This window comes from Notolepis coatsorum (genome assembly GCF_963971535.1).
Source record: "Notolepis coatsorum genome assembly, chromosome: 17".
Lineage (NCBI taxonomy): Eukaryota > Metazoa > Chordata > Actinopteri > Aulopiformes > Paralepididae > Notolepis > Notolepis coatsorum.
In genome coordinates, this window is record NC_140181.1 from 53,937,333 (window position 1) to 53,958,990 (window position 21,658).

General features: G+C 46.5%; 1 protein-coding gene across 1 annotated transcript in view; it reads left to right on the forward strand.

The window, feature by feature from the left end:
* Positions 1-21,658, forward strand: part of mylk2 (myosin light chain kinase 2) — a gene marked incomplete at its 5' end in the record, with an annotated part of 119,038 nt that overhangs the window by 36,555 nt on the left and 60,825 nt on the right. Inside the window, 3 exons of the mRNA XM_084333457.1 lie at positions 3,840-4,052; positions 6,293-6,675; positions 7,612-7,817. Coding sequence (XP_084189583.1) covers positions 3,840-4,052; positions 6,293-6,675; positions 7,612-7,817 — 802 coding nt within the window. The remainder of the gene's footprint in view (positions 1-3,839; positions 4,053-6,292; positions 6,676-7,611; positions 7,818-21,658) is intronic.

The window sequence follows — 21,658 nt, forward strand, 5'->3', positions numbered from 1 at the left end:
GATTTTCATACTCACCGGGGAAAGCTGTTGTGTTGACGTTGGATCCTCACAGTTCATTTCAGTTATTGAATAACCCTATTAACTTACCCCCTTTTGTGACCATGTGTATCTTTAATCGAATAGTGGTTCCTGAGGCTGTAGCACGTTACGTGTCGTCAATGCAATGTTCGGTTCGTTTCTCCGGTGGTCTGGGATAATGCAACTCTGGAAACACTCTTCTGCATCTTGCCACCGCAACTCAACATTTTCCAATAGCAGCGCGCTCATACATATACAAATAAAACATATACTACACGTGGATTTCACGCACCCTCGGCCTTGGGCACATTAAACTTTACGTTCGCCTATGGATAGTTTCATATAAAATCATAACTCCACGGCGTGCATAGCGTGACGTCATCGCTCCAAGCGACGTTCGTGCGTTCCCATTCGCCTCGGAAATAACGCTTTGCAATCCTTATATTAGTTCCGCGAGCTCTCAATAGCCTGGAATTTACCTTAACCCAGCGTTTTGTTACCGAATGAACGAGCCTGTGCATATGTGAAAACGTAAACAAACTGAAACGATAAAACTATACTTCCCAAATGGTCGTTCCCGTGGGCCGGTTTTGTTGGTTCCGGAAATTACTATCCTAGTTTGTCGCGTGAATTGCACCTCAATGTTATTCTCTGTATAACGGTACTCGTCTCTCAATGCTCGGCGCGATATCAGTCGGCATATTGTGCGTATACAAACGAGACTTTAAACAGACAAACAAACATTAATACATATAAGTTAACGTGTGTGTATATCTGACTGTATTGGATCGCTGTTCTTCGTTTAGTCGACCAGCACCGCTGCGACAAGGCATTTATCCCTTGATAACCTATACATCGTTATTAAAGTCATAACGACCGAACCTGACTTCGAAATTTACCAGCGATATATTAGATGTGAATATACCGTTTAATCATACTCTCGGTCTCTTCAACTCGCGACTAATGTCCCGTTTAATGTACTTTCCGCGACTGATGTCCCGTTTAATGTACATTCACGTACTCCCGGGGCATCGCGTAATCATGTACTACTAGGACATCGCGTGATCATCTTCCCGCTATCTGTATGATCAATTGGTTAATTTAATCCAAATACATCGTTTTCAGGAATGGAAGAGATTGTGGGCTTAGTTTGAGGTTGAAACAATGAATATTATGACGCTACTCTGGTAATTTCTAATTATGATTCCATCAGCTTCTCGGTCCTAACTTCCCGCCTCTTTGCAAAGGAATCACAGAACGTTTTTAACAGAGTAGCGTTTTCAATAATATCACATCTAATAAGCCCACGTTTCTTGCTTTTGTTGCCTATATTTCAGTCTAATTCTTCAGAATTAGACTTGGGTTAGCAATCCAACAACCTTACTGTGTGCCTTAGCTTTTGGTCGGCTCCGACTCGACCTGGAATAGCACTTCAACCTTTGTGCCTAAACTTTTGGGAATAGCACATATAACCCATCCTCTCAGAACCGCCTGATAAGGACCCAGGTGCACGCGCGCCCTGGTAACGATTCTCAATACAGATCAGATATATTAATGCACATTATTCTTACTCAGCCATGATCTCAATATTTGACAACATTCTGTAATATTCACCTGGCACAGAGAAAAGCGGGAAGGTTTTAATTCCTTGCCATACATTTTTGGTCGACCATCTATTATACTCACTTTTCTCTGTATAGCTGAAATGATACAGCACGCTGGTAGGACGCAAGAGTCCGTCACAAGTTCGTAGACGCCAATTGTGGGATATTTGTAGATATCCTGATGAAGAATGTTCTCAGTCAACCGAGGTTTGGATAATAACAAGGTTTATTAACCAAACAGATAGATTACATAGAGAGAATGGCTGAGGGCTTCCCCCAGGTGATCAGCTGAAATTACCCAGGTGAGAAGCCCTCGATAGATCTCGGGAGGAGATCTATATAGGTAACAAAGGGGGGGGTGTGGTCCCATTTGATAGGTCAGATGGGGGGGGGGGGGGGGGGTACAGGTTTGGGGAGAAAGGGGAGGGGAATGTCTTATTCCACAGAGAGGGGGGGGGCACAGGTAAGGGGGACACAGGGGAGGGGAGTATATTTACATGAGGACATTATATTATACCACACTAGCATGGCTAACAAATGCAAATATATTGTAGTCTGCCTCGCTGTTCTGACCAGGATTGCTGTTAAAGTTAGAGGTTCTATGTAGGATTGCAAGTAACTGTCTAACTGTACACAACTGTTTCCACTGACTGTACATAACTGTTTCCACTAGAGGGCGCTATAGGCGGAGCCGCTAATGCTACCACCAGGTGGAGAGTATTTAAGGAGATGTCTCCTCCCCCTCTATCTCTTTTCCACCTGCCTCTCACGGAGAGGAGAACTCATGTACTGCTGCCTTGCCATGCAAATAATAAACCACGCCGATTAAAGGCTGAAGGTAGAAACCATGCCTCTTGACCACATTATTGTCGCCCCATAGCCAGACTCTGTCAACAATTGCGTTCCTTTCTGCCCCGGTGATGCGTGCGCGAACAGGTCTATAAGCTGCAAGTAGCCCACTGAATTGTACCCTACAGTGCACAAAAAGTAGATTTAAGTGAGCCTCAGTCTGCTTGTACAGACTGGAGCTTGACCCCATTGACTTTGCAATGCTGTCTGTAGAATAGTATGAATGCTTTCAATTCTCACATACTACCATGACTAGGGATGCAGCCATACTTATACTGTTACGGGTATATTGGGCCGTTTCCAGGCTAAAATAAAGTATCGATATCAGAACATTTCTCCAATGCTATAATCCCATCAGAAATCAACGTGAGGTGGCTTCACTTTCTGCCTTTTTTCACAGATAGGATGTTAAATAGTTAATAAATCGTTCAGTTCATTAGTGTGTGTGCTTGCGTGTGTGTGTGTGTGTGTGCGTGTGCGTGTGCGTGGTGTGTGGTGTGTGGTGTGTGTGGCTGCTATAGGCTACTCCTAATGCAGAAAAAGAGATCCTGCAGCCTGTGACAATTTTTTCACAAGGAAGATACTGCTTTCCATTTGCTTTATTATATCCCTCCCTCCACAGCCCCCTGCCTTTTCATAAAGCCATGCAACCCCAAAACATTCTCATCAGACGCCGCACAGAGAGAGTGAGGGAGAGTAGAGATGATATACAACTGGTAATCACATGCAGCGCTACTCTTTCATGGCTTTAGATAGAATTAGATTATTTATTATGGTGCTATTATGGTATCCTGCTGGAGATTAGTATCTCATAATTTCTGACCACTTAAAGGTGTATTCAGAACTTGTGTTGGCACTGAAGAAGTGGTGCCGGTGTCTCCGGAAGCATACTGTACAGTTTGACCAGTCTTTGTCAGGTCAGAAAGTTGGAAATGTCCAAGTTTACCGTACCACCACCAGGAAGCAGCACTCTGAATGAACGACCAAGTTGCAAATACAAGTGGTAAACTCAAGTTAGTTTCAAGCAGAGACATATCACACATCTTTCACCTTCTGTGGAAGGAGAAATAGTAAACAAGGCTTAATTTATGCAAATATGACAATAAAGTACAATCGAATCAAATTTATACGTGAATCATCATGAAACATCGTTAGTAATTATGATATTTAAGTTATATACGTTTTGTGTCACATGTGTAAAAAGACCAGTATGGTCCTTTAATTTGGTTCGTTGGGTTTCCATTCTGAACAAGCATGATGTACATGTCACATGATAAACTGAGCATTTTACTTCTTGGCTACTGCGTTGGGGATGACTGGTCCAATGCAGCATATTGTCTAGTGCTTGTCTTCATTATCTGACCGCAGGATGTACTCAAGTTCCAAGAGCCGGCGCTCTGCACTCCAACCAAGAGAAGTGAAGGACCTGTGGCCAGACTGTGGCCGATTGGTGGAAATTCCCAAGAGGTGAAGGGTCAACCAATGGCAGAGACCCACAGGCAGAGTGAGGGAGGGACAGCTCTGACTGTCCAATCAATGCATGCCACTCTGGGCTCAAAGAGCACGTCTGTCACTGGAAAGGTATTTCACTTCATTCACTCGTATGAGATTAATCTTAATCCTAATCTTAAAGGGGCACTTAACCAAAAACAATGATTTATTTTGCACATAATCTCACACACATCCAAACAGTGTTGCACATATTAATTTAGTTGAACAGTTATTGAGAGTAAATTAGTTTGAATATGGCCACCAGTGATGTCATTGGGGACATTGAATCCTTGTGTTGTGTTAATTATTGCTCATTCAATGATATTATAAGGTAGCAGTCGCTATAAGACATTTCATGGTAACCTCCAGGCAAAAGATGACAACATGGTACTGCACTTTGTTTACAGTTTTTGACTTGGACTGGAAGTTAGAAGTCTCTATTTGTAGCACACATTGCTACATTGTCATACAGCGAACACACACATGCGAGATGGATGACACACATAGGATCACACACACACTTCTTGGGGTCGCCGATTAAATTCCTCTCTGCGCTTAACCCATCCCATCGTCCTTCTCCCCAAGGGTAGCTGGGAGCAGACACGGGCTGCGGCAGGGGCCACACCTGGGAACCAGTCCAAGTGCTCCTGTCCGTCTTTGCCATGTACGCAACAGTGTTAGCCAGGGGCGTCATTTTGGTATGGCAAGGTATGGCACTCGCCATACCTTGGCAAAAAAAAATGTAAAAGAAAAAAAAAAATAATATTATTACAATTTTTTATGTTGATTTAGAATTCGAATGTCAACATTATGAACGAAGCTTTGAACTATTTGGTACAGCCCTAGCATGTTTTGATATTGTCAATTATCTCACTTTTACTAGGTGACGACTTTTACTGTGATTAACTGAAATATGCCCCAAAAAAAAGGAAAATGGACATAGGGACGTTTTTTAATCAAAGGGCAGCAGAGACAAGTGATACAGGGACACAGGTAAGGTCTGGCTTAGTGATTATAATAGTGCAGTTCAGCATTCAGTAACCCATACTTTTTGTGAATGTGTTTTTGATACTACATTCTGTTGAACACACACCTCAAAACCGTACCTAAGGAAAATTGGCTCAATTGCAAAAAAAGTAATAGACAGTTATGATATTACATTCTGCATAATTCGTATGCAAAATATTGTGGTTCCCTGCTTTAGTCTGTTCTGTTGACAAATTTCTATACTAAAAATGCTTGTGTAGTCCTGTGTCATACCTAAATGTCATATAACTGAATTGTATAGAAACAACTCACCAAAAGTGACTATTGCACAACTGATTTGACAAAAGAAATCAGCCAAGGGGGGGAAACCCCCCCTTCACCCACCCGCCCCTTCTCGCCATACCGTGCCATTTACTGAAATGACGCCACTGGTGTTAGCGATCTGTTCTGCATGTTTTTCCATTGGGTTTATCTCTGGAAACCCCTGCAAGCACGGGGAGAACATGCAAACTCCACACAGAAAGGCCCGGGAGATACCCCACCTAGGTCCCTGGTTGATATATATAATATTTGTATTTATTTTTAAATACAAGACCACCATCACATATATACTATATATATATTTCCCAGCCTCTGATCGGCATGTAGTTTTGCAAATTGTGTGTACTTTTTGACGAGGAATGTGATGGTGGTGTTAGTTTTCCGATGCAACCCCGGAAACACCATGTGGCAGTCCATCAGCTCCCCTGCATCAGCAACCAATCACATGTTTTTGGCTCTGTACTCTCTAACGGCCACAGATTTCGCCCTAGGAGGCTGAAATTTGGCATGGAGGGAAAGTGTGTGTACATCTGAGTTGGATAAAAGGGGGCCTGGCGATGGGAGTAGCCTGCAGCTATTGCGAAATGTGCACTTGTTGAATAATTTGGTGGAAAAAACATATATACAAATTGTTATTCAATATAGAACATTTGGAAAGGGTTTAAAATACATTTGGGGGGTACATTTAATGCCAGCGGCAGACTACACAATATTCTAGTCTTTTAAGTCTAGATTAGCATGAAGTTCACCAGGGATCAGGGAGGAGGGGTTTGGACTTCTCATTTAGAAAAATAGTCAAATGTTCACACTAGAACAAAAAGATGCTAGACTTTCTGTCAGGGTGTTGTGGGACATCCCAGAGCCCACATCACTGTTCTTATGTCACACTACAAGAGGTAAATATGTCTGTTCATCCTTCCTGATGTTCATAATCAAGCATAATCATGTTAGAATCTGGCTGAATTTGTGTCATCTGATCCTGGCATAAGTATTTCAGCTGAGTCGTGTTGTCTTATTCCCAGAGCGGCACTCCTTTGGAGACGCAGGTTAATTGGCCGCAGGAGCCAAAACAACCACCTCTAATCCTTCCTCCCAAGAAAGGGGAGGGGTTAGCTAAAGGAGTTCACGTGATTGGAAGAAACCCCCCAGAAGTCAAAGGTCAACCAACGGAACCCCCCAGCCAGAGAGAGAAGGTGGGAGTGGCCCAGACAGCAACTGCTGACGTGGCTGCCCAATCGGTAGCGAGCGACCAAAAGAACCAGAGCATGTTTAGCCAGAGCAAACCAGCAGCGATGGTGACCTCAACGCCAGCGCCGCAAAAGCCCTGTGGATTGGCTGTTCCCATGGTGATGCAGGAGAGCCCCTCCCTCCGGCATGTGTCCAGTTGTCCAGAGTCCCTGCAGAGGTCACTACAGCACACACACACACACACACACACACACACACACACACACACACACACACACACACACACACACACACACACACACACACACACACACAGACACAAACAAACAAACAAACAAACAAACAAACACACACACACACACACACTTTTTTAGACTCTTCTTGTATCAAAAACAGTACTGTATTTGTAAATCTGGTATAGATGTAGCAGTACTGTCTATCTGTATGTCATGTATGTCATATATGTTATGATGAATTGAAAATGGGGGACCCTGATAAACAAGACGAAAGTCTTTCTCTGGTCTGCATCCCCTTAACAATTGTGTGTATTGAGCTGTACTGTATTGTACCAATTCTGCAATCTGTTAATACAATTTTCAATCAATCAATCAACACACCTACAGTATGTACTACTGGTACATTTGTAGTGAGGACATCCATTGACTTGCATGTTTAAATTGAGTGTAGAATTGTAGGTAATATTCACCTATAGAAGGGCAGTAGGCAGTGTTTGCTCACAATCTACAACTTTACAACTAAATGTAAATCATTGAGTTCCAGAAATAGTGTTTACCTCTTAGTTTTAGGTCACCGGGAGATTCATAAGCGTAATATGTAATGTTCAAGTAGGGAAATGGGAAAATCTCCTGCCGCTGAACCATAGGGGAAGACTGACGGGGCATGTCTGAAAACAGATCTGTAATGTCTGAAATGTAACTTTTCACAATGGCGTGAACGCTCATTGTCGACCAGTGCTGGAAAGTAATTGCTTGATTTAACTTGACTAAACATTTCAAACAATGTAAGCATTCTGCCGTTTTTATAACCAATAATAGCGACCTATAGGAACGGCATCTGTGTCTTCACCAAAAGTAGGCATGACCATCGAAAAGTACCCGGATGCGCCAGTCCGATGTCTGTTTGGTGGTTCTAGGTTCCAGGATCATTCCCAGGCCACAGCCCAGCCTGCGTGGTCAGGCCAGGGCCCCACTCTGGGGAAGAGCTGCTCTGTGGCAAAGGGGTCATGCCCACGCGCTCCTGGGCCTGGTCCAGAGTGTGGGATCCAGATCAGAGTCATCCCCGCTGCAGTGGACAAAACCAAATCCACCTCCCCGCCTCAGATCTGCCACAAAGTCATAGGTAACGTGTGTCTGTGTGTGTGTCTGTGTGTGTGTGTCAGAGTACATCCTGAGATCTTCATGTAGGGCTGCTTGATTATGGTAAAAATCATAATCACGATTATTTTTTATAAATATTGAGATCATGATTATTGACTTTGGAAACATCATGCATTTATTGAACTTTTTAACAGTGGATTTCCTTGAACTTTGAATATAATTTTACTGAAAAACTAAAACATGACCTGGCTTAAAGACGCCACCTGGCTTAAAAACATGACCTGGTTTAAAAACATTGGGTCTCATTCTCCAAAATTTTTCAAAGACTTCTCTTAGGGCAACCATCTTGGAACCGACTGAGGCCCCGTTTAGACGGAAACGCTAGCAGGTGAATCCGCAAAAATATTTTTTCGGATGTGCCTTTCGTTTATACGGAAACAGCGTTTTTACGGGGTGAAACCGCAAAAAAGTGAGACTACCTTCCAGGGTGGAATTCCTAGAAACGCAAAAGCTTTGCGCTCTCGTCTAAACTGTTAAAACGTATAAATCTGATAAAACGATGACGAAAGGGTTGTCACGGCTCTGGTCGCGCGTACTGCTTACGTCACAGGTAGCAGGTATGCGCCAGTAGCCGAGACGTAAACAAAGCAAGTATGTCTGACTTATATCAACGGAGATCACCTGAAGGCTACATTGGCAGTACTTTTAACCCTTTCACTGCCACACGACAGAAGGTTAACCCTTTACTATCACACAACCGGCTGTCGTGTGGCAGTGAAAGGGTTAAATACACAATAATCTGTCCCGCGGCGTGAGTGGACCCACTGTCTGTGAGTGACTCTGCTTTGGTGCAATCACATTCCCCATCCACAGTCTGCGAATCAGAGGCGCAGAGTAGGGCGGGTCTTCACAGCACGTCATGTGACATATGCGCCAATCGTGTGACAGTGGGGCTCCGTCGTCTCGAGTCGTTACAGCGTCGTCTGCACGCAGAATTCCATCCCAAAACGCTCGTCTAAACGTAAAATTAAAAGTAAATCCGCAAGATGACTTTTGCAGTTTCTGTTCACAAAACGCTCGTCTAAACGGGGCCTGAGACAGAATCAACGACAAGTACAGCTTGATTCACCAACACGTGGGGAAGCTGTCTTAAGTGGCTCAGACAATCCCAGCTGGGATGCCGGCGATGAGTAATGTCATCCCGTCTAGGTCATTTGCATACAAGACACGCCTCCGAGAGCTCCTTATAAGCCAGGCTCTGTGCCGTGTGCAAATGAAATTGCAAAAAGTAGAGAGTTTAGACACACCTGTCCAGCTCATTAAATGCAACTGATGCGATGCAGCCGTGTAAAAATGGTGGCGGAAGCGCTTTGCGACCGATCAAAATGAGATTAGATTAATGTATTGTCGTCATTTATACAGGCTACTACAGCTTGTGGCCACCTGCCGTCGCCGCAGCGCACACACACACACACACACACACACACACACACACACACACACACACACACACACACACACACACACACACACACACACACACACACACGCTTGCAGTACTGTATAGTCTACGTGCTTAACACTTTCAGTGCCCATCACGTCATATGACGTTTTATCAGCCCAATGCCTGAATGCCCATGACGCTAATTATCGCTTTATTTTTTTATTAGCGATCTGATTTCATATTTCATAAACCGAGTCTCCTGTTGGTACACCAGCCCCATCAGCAGCTCAGAATGGAAAAAAGCGCCCCCTATCGTCTATCCCTGAGTAACTGCACGTCAGTCGCTTAGACTGACCTGGGATCAGTCGATATGTAAAGGCGGGGCCAGCTGGCTCCCTGAGCTGGCAAGCCGTCTGCTCAACATGGAAGTGATCGCGGGACGGGAATCAGCCTGGAATATATATTCACAGTAGCCAATCGATAGTAGACAGTAGTGATAGATTTTTGGAATGGCGATCAGGAATTTGAATGATCTTTTTGGAGAACATCTGATCTGAGGTAAGGAATCTATTTTACCAGTCTTGGGATAATCAGAGTTGTATTCGCTGAGATATCAACGTGTCCCCTATGTGTGTGTGTGTGTGATGTTGAGGAAATTAGGTAATCGATTTTCAGCTTGCATACGTACACATATACTATCGATAATCTAGCGTTTATTTGAAAACTATTCATAAATAGGCTGAAAAATTACAAGGTTTTTGTGTATTCTAGAATATTCCAGTAGGCTACAGGGCGTTTATCATGGAATCTTTTTATTTTCCTTGAAAACGAGGGTTTTTCAAAATGCTATAAAATGAAAATGAACCGATAAAAAAACAATCCGCTTCGACAATGTTGACTGGAAAACGAGTCATTGATAAGCGAACCAAACCAATAGTATCCAGCTGCAGAACGGCAGACCAACCAAAATCTCAGACCCAAATTACATTTTTATTAATATTTTTTTTAATCCCAATTTCTCACATTACATTCACCCTGAATGTTGACGTTATCCAGGTGAAAAGTTATCTTCATTCAAGCGAGGCATTGCAATCCTTAACATAAATCATTTGATGTATAATTAAATCAAAGGAAATGCGTTTGGGTCTGAGAGTGTGGCTTGTCTGCCGTTCTGCAGCTGGATACTATTGGTTTGTTTTGGCAAAATTCTTCTGCTCTGTGTGACAATAAATAAATTAATGATGATATGCAATTTAAAACCAAAACTAAGGCCTCAGTATGAGTTTAAGACGTGAACATGGTCATGTTTGTTGAATAAAAAAAAAAAGTAAAGAAAAAAATTAAATCTTTTTTTTGATCGGATCGGGAAAGATCGGTATCGGTAGATACTCAAAATCACATGATCGGGATCGGATCGGGAGCAAAAAATCTTGATCGGGACATCCCTAGAAATCACAGATACTGCGCTGCCTATAGTAGTACAGTCCACCAGTCGACTCTGGCGGCCTTAACACATTGAGTGCCAGGGACGAGAAATCTCGTTATTTAATCGTTATTGCTTTTATTAGCGATATCCATTTATTTTTCATCAATCTAGCCTCACGTTATCATTGGGACTGTCTATGAGCTAGAACAGGGAAAATACCACCCCCTATCATCTCCCGGATGGTAATGCACCCATTGGATTGGACTCAATGGAAATGCATGGGGGGAAAAAAACCCGGAATCCACATTTTACTTCTCAGGCATGTAACCCGAGACGATTGGATTCATTGTGGACACTCAGAGCAGCGTGGATTATCTGTTTCGAGTACCTAACGTTGGATCAATAAACGCGATGGATATTTGGAATGGCGATCAGGAATTGGAATAATGTTGTGGCTGAAGGTTGTTTAACACAGCAGGAGACGATATTTCCAATTGTAACAAGTAGGTAATTTATTTAAGAAAAGAAGTTCTTAACAGCAGAAGCTATGGTTCGAGCAGAGGATCACCACAGCTTGAACAAAAAACACTCTAACTCTCAATCCCTCTGCTTGTCCCCTAAATCCCCTCTCAGTCCTGCCCCCCATGACAGATATGATGACGTATCATATCATGTCAGATCTGACATGACGTACATTAAGATGATACGTAGATTTAACATCGGAGAGAGATAAGAACATTAAGAACATGAAGAGAGATAAACAAGATATGATGTACACACACGATATGATGTAAAACATTTAAGAACATTGAAGAGAGAGTGAGATGTGTGTGTGTGTGTGTGTGTGTGTGTGTATGTGTGTGTGTGTCTGTGTGTGTGTGCGTCTGCGTACAGACGTATGTGTATTGTATGTGTGTATTGTGTCACAGGGAATGTGTGTGTGTGTGTGTGTCGGTGTGTATGTCTGTGCGACTGTGTGTGTCTGTGTGTGTGTGTGTGTGTCTGTGTGACTGTGTGTGTCTGTGTGTCTGTGTGTGTGTGCTGTGTCTGTGTGTGTGTGCTGTGTATGTGTGTGTCCGTGTGTCTGTGTGTGTGTGCTGTGTCTGTGTGTGTGTGCTGTGTATGTGTGTGTCCGTGTGTCTGTGTGTGTGTGCTGTGCCTGTGTGTGTGTGCTGTGTATGTATGAAAGAGAGAAAAGAACAAGATATGAAAGCGATACGATGTACGAGATTACCAGCACACAACGTGCCGTACTGAAATGTCCATCTGTCCAAGTTGTTTTAAGAACGTCAGCCAGACCGTCTTTCAGCACTGCTAGTTGACCTATATTAAACTAGTCCACCCCATACACATTTTCCCCAACATTCCCCCATTTGGGGCTATCCCTAGTCCCACCCAAATCATATAACCAAGAAAATGTGAACGTCTAACTAAACGAGAAACCATATTTATATAATAAAAGTTTAAATGGCTGATCTAAACAAGAAACCTAGCCATATAATACATTTTAAATGTCTAACTAAACAAGAAACCTTACTTCATTCACTGGACCCCTAACGGACCAACAAAGGCTGACTACCGTTCTCACAATAAACACAAAACCGCTCAAAACAAGAGTAATAATAAAACATCAAAAAAAAAAAATACCCCAATTTATAATCCTAACCTGACAGACAAATCCCCCCAACCTCCACCGCTTACCAAATGAGCCACAGTTCCGGCCGGAAACCGCGACTCTCATCAGGGAAAGGAGAAGTTGACTGTCAGAACTAAACATAGAACATCCCTCCCAAAAAAAATGACATTGTCTCTTCCATAACATTGAGTCCCAGTGTCCATCGCTCAGCCCCCCTTCCATGCCCACGCCATAGTCTCCTCACCGTATTGCCAAAAGTCACATTTTGCCAATACAGCAACCACCACGCCACACCTCCAGTCCTCGTAGAAGCATGTCCCCATGCCTGGACGGGAGGCGCTGGTACCGACCTCACCACGTGTCCCCCCATCTTCGACGGGAGGTGCCCATCTTGCCCACTGCGTTAGCCCCCCCCTTTGTCCCTCCAGTCCCCAGAACCGATCCCCAGACCACTTCTTCTCAATGCTTCCTCAGGCTCAGAACCGACACTCTGCCGATGCCCCTTCCCATTCCGGTTTGACCAGGACCACAAGTAAAATAAACAAAAAATAATAAAAAAATAAAAAACAATGCAATGATTTTCAATGGTTGCAATCTCTATGCCGAAGGATCATTAGAAAATCAGACTAAAATTCCTAGTTAAAGGAATAAACCAACAAAACTGCACTCAGACCATCCCCCGTCACTCTTAAAGGAAAGAACCAACAAAAAGAAAATGTCCCTACCTCACCATACCCCTAATCCTCTATCCCCTCGTCTCCCTCTAAGGCAGCATAAAGCTGAGGATATGGCCCGATTTGTGGCTCAATCTCTTTCTGTCCCACCATCAGCATTTGGCTCGTTACGTGTGAAGTTACCAGCCTACCCAAGAGAGGCATACCACAACAGAAAAGGAGAACCAATATCAACCCTGCCACCCCAATGGATATCCCCGTCTGCATCACTATGCTTCCCCACTGTCCCAATCTTTCCAACACCCCACTCCCCCACCATTCTTCATTCCGGCCAGAATTCCCCCTCAACTCCTCCCTCAAATCCTTCAGCTTAGCCATGGCCTCGGAGAACTTTCCCCCTGGCCCCACATTCGTCGGAATGAATGTGCAGCAGTACTGTCCAAACATGGAACAGACTCCACCCTTCTCCGCCATTAACCAGTTCAGAGCCTGTCTATTCTGCCACGCCACCGTACTGGTCGCGTGCATCTGGTCCCCCATTGCATCCAACGCCTCCTCGGTGTAGTTGAGATACCGCTGCTGATTGTAAAACAAATAGTTGATCCACCCGGTGTTCTTATTGACCGATATCCATGGCAGAATAGACTCAAACCCTGCCGCAATCTCATTCTTAGCCATGAACTCGGCTGGAATGCCCCTTGGCTGTCCTATGCTGTCCAGATACACCCTTGGGTCTGCCTTGTAGCTACGCTTCGTTCGAGAGATAGGAGACTCAGAAGGTCCTTCCGTCACTGATAATGGTAGGACCACCATTGGCATGATCGCCTGAACCCGGGCACATCTACCTGACCAATCTAAAGGAAGTGTATTCCTCAACCTCCTACCGCCGCAGAGCCAGTATTGGTCCGCCAGTGCCATATCCTGGACATGAAAAGGGCAAGCTACAGGCCGTGGGTTGGTATCCACTCCCTTTAACACGACCCCGTGTCCACACTTTCCTTCTTTCGTGCAGTTAGTCGTGATGCTCCAAATAGTAGTGCACCGCCCCTCTGCCACCTCCCCTACATCCCGGGTCCCCTCCTTTTGCAAGCACTCGAAATCCTTGGTCAGCCATAGTTTGACACCTCTGGGTATTGGCAACCCCGTCGCTACCCCCTGCACACGTACATCCAATTTCCTACAATGTTCCCGCATAGTGACATCCTTGAAATCCGTGACGTTTCCTGCCGCCTTAAAACGACTAGAGCCGAGAAACCCCAAACACTCTGCCTCGCACCAAGGGCGACTATTATGGGGCCCCTCCCATGCCTCTGCGTCCCTGTCACACTGAGCCCAACTGAACTTCGTGCCCTTCACCAGCAGCCTATCCGGACGTGCCTTGGAGCAGACATAACAATCCTCTATCTGATTCTGCGCGCTCGTGTACTGGACCCACTTAAACCACTCATTCCCTAAAGCCGCCCTATACATCGGGTCAGCCTCCGGGTCTTCCTCGTCATAGTCATAGTCGCCCCCATCTTGTTCCCCGGAAGGAAGCAAACCCCTCAACCTGGCCCAGAGTGAGCCCACTGAGTCCCTCAACGTTCCGGCTGTCCTCTGGAACATATCCTGTCCCCCCACCTCTTCCGACTCAGTGTCCTTGACCTCCCTTTTTCCCCTCACCCCTGTCCCCTGTGATTGGTTCGGGACAGGCTCAACCCTCCTATCTACCCCCACAACCCGATCCTCGTTAGTATAATGGTAAGTATCCCCGCCTGTAACGGGGGAATGGTCAAAATCAAAAACATGCCCTTGCGGTCCTACGGGAAACACCCCTTTTGGTTGTAGTCTTATCTTCTCCCCCCCTTCCTCGATGGAGGGAAGAGGGGGCGCCTGATTCTGAGCCTGGTCATGAAAGCCTGCTGGTACTTGAGCCTGAGCGGGACCCCGTGGGACTCCTACCCACTCAAACCCGTCATCCTCAAGGACGGGTCGACCGTGACGGTTCTCAATAACGTCGTTGTGCCCGGCCGACCGTCCGCACACTGCTGCCAACATCTGCGGGAGCATCAGCAGGCACTGCACCTTCCAGTTGCCGTCTCGGACCCTCCATGTCGGGTTCTGCATAACTGCGATCGATTGTATCCCCCAAGAGATCGCCGCTGGCCTTTATGCAGTGATTGAAGTGGAACCAGGTCGCTGATCCTTTGACTTGGACTGCCGTTCCAGTCGATCGGATCACCTCGTACGGGCCCTCTCTCCGGGGTGATGACCACTTTCTCTTGTGGACCTTTACGAAGACCAAGTCCCCAGGGATCAGTCTCGGTTTGGTGGCTTCCTTCTCCGCCTCCTTCACCCCCTTTCTCTCCTTTCTCTGCTCCTGTCGAAACACAGCTTCATGTATTTTAGTCACTTGCTGAAGATATTTTTTCAGATCTTGCTCAAAAATATCTAATGCCGGGCCCCTAGCCAGGTGTCTAAATGGCGGTGCTGGCATGCTGCGGCCTGTAAGCATTTCATGCGGTGTTAGCTGTGTTTGGCGGTTTACGCTGCTTCTAATAGCCATCAGAGCAAGTGGCAAAGCATCAATCCAGTTAAGCTTAGTTTGCATACAGATTTTCAACAGTTTGTTTTTAATGACCAGATTGGCCCTTTCCACCTTCCCCTGCGACCCGGGACTATAGACACAGGAAAGGCGCTGTCTTATACCTAATTTCTGCATCAGCCCTTTAACCACCTTGTCGATGAACTCGCGGCCATTATCGCTTTGTAATATCGTGGGAATTCCAAATCTCGGAATGACCTCGCGACACAGGAACTTGATCACTGTGTCCGCGTTCTTGTGTTTAGATGGAATGGCCTCAATCCAGCGACTAAAGCAGTCCTCTACTACCAGGAGGTATCGTTTGCCCTGCACTGGCGTTATCATGTCTGTATAGTCCATAATCAGATGTCTGAATGGTCCCTCAGGGAGGGGTGTGTAAGCCGCCACTGTCGGTACTCCTTTGCGCACATTGCCCTGTAAGCATGTTAAACACCTGGCTAGTGTAACGTCAATTTGTGCCTGAAGCTTTGGGGACCAAAATCCCATTTTCGTGATTCGTTTCAGGGTCTCTGCTCTTCCACAGTGATCAACACCATGAGCCTCAGGTATCACTAAGGACAGAAGATCGATGGAGGCGACTATCAAACCGTTATGACTCCTCCACAGACCATCTGCCCCCCTTACAGCCCCCCTCTCCGTCCACGACTGTTTCTCGGCCTGCGTGGCTGAGTCCTGAAGATCACTCAAATTATCCTCAGTTACCTCAGTCGTCAGTTCGGCCGCAAACATCAGAACAGCCGTGGACGGCACCGCAGCCGCCGCCTTCGCGGCCTCGTCCGCCGCGTTGTTTCCCGTCGTCACAAAGGACAGGTCTTTTCTGTGTGCCTGGCACTTTACGATAGCAATGCTTTTGGGCAACTTTACAGCCTGAATAAGCGCCACAACCTGCCTGTGGTGAAGGATCGGTGAGCCGTCCGATTTCTTAAAGCCTCTTGCCTTCCAAATGGCCGCGAATAGGTGGCATACGCCATGCGCATACGCAGAGTCTGTAAAGATGTTAACCGTGCGATCTTTAGCTATTATGCATGCTTCTGTTAGTGCTATTAGTTCTGCAAGCTGGGCCGAACATGGTTGCATGCATTGTTCGGCCTTTCTTGTTAGTGTTTCTCCGTTAGGTTTGCACTGTACGACGGCGTATCCTGACCTTAAATTTTCCCCCTCCCGATAGCAGGACCCATCCACAAAAAGTGAGAGTTCTGCTATCGCGAGCGGGTCGACTCCCAAATCAGGACGGAGTTTCACGAAAGCCTGTACCTCCACCTCACACTCATGCGGTTGACCCTCGCTCGGGAGTGGTACCAGATCCGCCGGGTTACTGCCGTGGCATGTTTTTATCGTAACGTCCGAGTACTGCAGGAGCCTCATGTAAGCCTGTTGCCGTTGGCTGGTCAGAACAAATTTGCCTCTTTCAATCAAGTTTGCCAATTTGTGATGTGTCCAAATGCAAATGTCATATCCCATTGTCACGGCCGTTGCCTTCTCATACATCAAATGTGCTGTGGCCAGGGCCTGATAACAAGGTGGCAGACCCTGCTCCACCGGCGAAAGAGCTCTAGAGTAATATGCTATCGGTTGTTTTTTCCCACTCCCCCCCTGTGTTTGAGTCAGGACAGCTGTCGCATGCTGCGCTCTATGTGAGACGAATAGGTGGAAACACTTCTCATAATCCGGCAGCGCCAGGGCAGGGGCCTGTAACAACAGACGCTTAATGTTTATGAACGCCTCCTCCCCCTCCTCGGTCCATGTCAAGGGAGCGCGAAGCTTGTCTGTACCCGCCTCTTTTATCATCATCCTCAACGGCGCTGTCGCTATCGTATAGTCCTCCACCCACTCAGAGCTGTACCCAGTCATCCCTAAAAACGTCATCATCTGTCGGACCGTCAATGGCCTAGGTGCCTTGGATACAGCTTCGAGTTGCGTGGGTGAGATGTTTTTTATGCCCTTTTGAATGACGCGAGACAAGTACTCAACTTTTGGCTGGCAGTACTGCAGTTTTGAACGGGATGCCTTGTGGCCTCCCACGGCTAATCCACTCAAAACTTTGATGGAGTCCTCATGGCACTGCTGACGTGTATCCGAGCAGATTAGAATGTCATCTGCATACAGTAAAACCGTGCTGAGTAGTGTGTCGCACACTCCTTGCAAGTCTTCCTTGAGCGCCTTCGAGAAGTAATGCGGCGAGTGCGCGAACCCTTGTGGCAACCGGGTGTAAGAGTATTGTTTCCCCCTGTGGGTAAAAGCAAACAGATACTGAGACTCTTTTTCCAATGGAACACTGAAGAATGCCTGCGTGAGATCAATGACCGTATAGTACTGCGAGCTACTCGGGATGTTTGTCAGGAGGGTGTGTGGATTAGCGACTTCCGCCTCTGGTCCAGACACCACGTCGTTCACCGCCCTCAAATCGTGTACCAGTCTGTACCTAGCCCTGTCCGCCTTTAGTACTGGGTGGATAGGCGTATTACATCTGGATTTGAAAGGGACGAGCACTCCTGCCTTTAACAGTCCCTCAATCTGATGTGATATAGCTTCCTCCGACTCTGGCTTCATTGTATACTGTCTGATAAAGGGCGGTCTACAACCCTCCTTTAACCTGACCTTCACTGGCTGTGCCGACAATATTAGACCCACATCTGTGTCGTGTTTTGACCACAACCGTTCTGGGGTGCGCGCCAACATGTCCTGTTCCAGCAAAGCATCCGCCTCTGGAATAACGCAAGGGTCTCCTGGTAATCTGATTACTTGCGGTTTTGCCAAAACTGAAAAGGAAATCATTATTTTTATGAAACTCCCATCTGCGCTGTTCCAAATTAGCGGAGATTCCGTGGAGACCCACCTTTGAGTCTCGGATTCCTGTATCAATGAACCTAGATGTTCGGATTCGTAACCAGGATTTATTCTCAGAGTGATGTGTGGGGCGGCGTCTCTTAGTCTATGTTGTTCCCGTATATACTTACCCGTGTTAACCCTCAACGCCGCGCCCTGTCTCCCTACAATTATCGTAGATGAGTCAATCTGCACCTGCTCGGGCTGTCCCTGCAACCATGCCTTGTTCCTAACTAGGTCACTATTCGTCAAATATTGTAGTGTGCAATGTGCCTCCATGTTTGTTTGTCTAGACTGAGGCAGTTGGGTTTTCAGAAATGGCTCCCAGGGGTCACAGACCCTTTGCAGCTCTGCATCTATGTTGCCCAGCCAGAACACAGTGGCCTCTTTCTCCCCCGTCCCTTGTAGCATCATTTGGTACACGTCTTGTTCAATTTGAATCCCCTCAGGCGTACATAGGATTTTACAGCCTAGTTTACACATTGCATCTCGTCCCAAGAGATTGCGCGGGGTGCTGTCCGAAATTAATACAGGTATTGTTATGGTCTTGTTGTTATACGTCATAGAGATTGGATCTGATGTGGGTATTAATTGTGTTTTTCCCGAGAATCCGACCGTCCGAACATACTGTCCAGACTGGGGTAAGTGAGCGGCGTATTTTTGCTTTATGCAGGAAAAACCTGCTCCAGTGTCTGCCATCATCTCTGTTAATTTGCCCTCCACTAGGACCTGCAGAATAGGTTCTTGCTCAGCTCCCTTGGAAACCACAATCATTTGATTTCCCCCCGTCGCATTCTCTGGGCACCCCTAGTGATTACCCCCCTGGTTTCGGGGCCCTCCTGTCTCCCCCTGGTCGTGGGGCCCTTGTGACTCCCCCTGGCGCACGGGTCTTCCATACTCCGAGCCGGGACGGTATGGTTGCCTACATCTCATTTCCCTGTGTCCCTGCATGCCGCAGTTCCAACAGTGGAAACGGGGAAACTGTTGTTCGTTCCCCGGTCCCTGTGTAAACCGTGGGCCTGATTGCCCATTCCCTGCCTGCCGCCTGGACGCCTGGTTCTGTGAACTATAGCCATAGCTTCTCACTACCTGAGGTGCAGGCGGGGGTCCCTGGTCCTGCATGGGTGGAGAGGTAGCAGATGACACCATTACTGCCTGCAACCTCCTTTGGGGCTGCAGTTGTTGCTGAGTTAACTTCCTTGCGTCATTTCTATCCTGATCCCTGACTTTCTGCTCCTGAGCCCTTTGCTTCTCCACACTATGTGTTACATGTGCACAGAACAAAGGATAAGTCATGTCCATTAACCCCACCACGTCTTCCAGTCTATTCTTAACCACCTCTGGAAGCCCTCTCATCACACTTTCTCTAAACATCGCTCTCTGCAACGGGTCAATTTCTGGGTTGTGTCCTAGCTCACCTCTCCACTCCTTCAGTATTTTGTTCACATAGCACATGTTCACCGGCAATTGCGTGACATAAGGTGGGGATGTTGGTTTCCCTATATCCGTCTCTCTCTGATTTAGCGCTAAAGCTTCCTGCCTGTATGCTCTCCCCTTCTGGGCGTAGAGCTTCATTACCCCCAACTCTTCTGTCCTCTTTTTCAACCTCTTTTTGCTGCTGTCACCTGGCTTGTGGTTACGAATCATTACATTCATCTCTTCGCATATGTCGAGATCAAAAGTACCTCCGGAAGGCCATTTTGTGTCCCCGGCCTTTGTACGCCTCTGCCAACGGACACCAACCTTGAGAATTAGGTTCTTTATCAGCGGGTTCCGGTCTAACGGTATGTCCTCTGCTGTATGCATCGTTGTTTAGTGTGTATATGTGTTTATTGTGTTGTGTGTGTGTGTGTGGTTGTACTTCAGCTACTACTACTCTACAACTACCACTCCAGGACACAGTTAACCTAGATCTACTACTCTACAACTACCACTCCAGGACACAGTTAACCTAGATCTACTACTCTACAACTACCCCAGGACACAGTTAACCTAGATCTACTACTCTACAACTACCACTCCAGGACACAGTTAACCTAGATCTACTACTCTACAACTACCACTCCAGGACACAGTTAACCTAGATCTACTACTCTACAACTACCCCAGGACACAGTTAACCTAGATCTACCACTACAACGCTACTACAACTCGGTGTGTGTGTGTCTGTGTGTGACTGTGTGTGTGTGTGTGTGTGTGTGTATGTCGGTGTGTGTGTCTGTGTGTGTGTGTGTATGTGTGTATGTCGGTGTGTGTGTGTGTTTGTGTGTGATTGTGTGTGTGTGTGTGTGTGACTGTGTGTGTGTGACTGTGTGTGTGTGCGTCACAACCCGCTGTCTACCGGGACACAGGAATGTGTGTGTGTGTGTGTGTGTCTGTGTGTGTGTCGGTGTGTGTGTGTGTGTTGTGTGTGATTGTGTGTGTGTGTGTGTGTGACCGTGTGTGTGTGACTGTGTGTGTGTGCGTCACAACCCGCTGTCTACCGGGACACAGGAATGTGTGTGTGTGTGTGTGTGTGTCTATGTGTGTGTGTGTGTCTGTGTGTAGTGACTGTGTGTGTGTGTGTTTCTGTGTGTGTCGGGTGTGTGTGTGTGGTTTGTGTGTGATTGTGTGTGTGTGTGTGTGTGTGACCGTGTGTGTGTGACTGTGTGTGATTGTGTGTGTGTGTGTGTGTGTGTGTGACCGTGTGTGTGTGACTGTGTGTGTGTGCGTCACAACCCGCTGTCTACCGGGACACAGGAATGTGTGTGTGTGTGTGTGTGTGTCGGTGTGTGTGTGTGTCACAACCCGCTGTCTACCGGGACACAGGAATGTGTGTGTGTGTGTGTGTGTGTCTATGTGTGTGTGTGTGTGTGTGTGTGTGTCTGTGGTGTGACTGTGTGTGTGTGTGTGTGTGTCTGTGTGTAGTGACTGTGTGTGTGTGTGTCGTGTGTTGTGACTGTGTGTGTGTGTGTGTGTGTGTGTGTGTATTGTATGTGTGACTGTGTGTGTGTGTGTGTATGTGTGTGTGTGTGACACAACCCGCTGTCTACGGGACACAGGAATGTGTGTGTGTGTGTGTGTCTGTGTGTGTGTGTGTGTGTGTGTGTGTCTGTGTGTGTGTGTGTGTGACTGTGTATGTGTGTGTTTATATGTGTGACTGTGTGTGTGTGCGTGTGTGTGACTGTGTGTGTGTACGTGTGTGTGACTGTGTGTGTGTGTGTGTGTATTGTATGTGTGCCACCAGGGGTCAGCAAACCCGAGAGAGAGAGAGACGAGAGAGAGAGAGAGAGA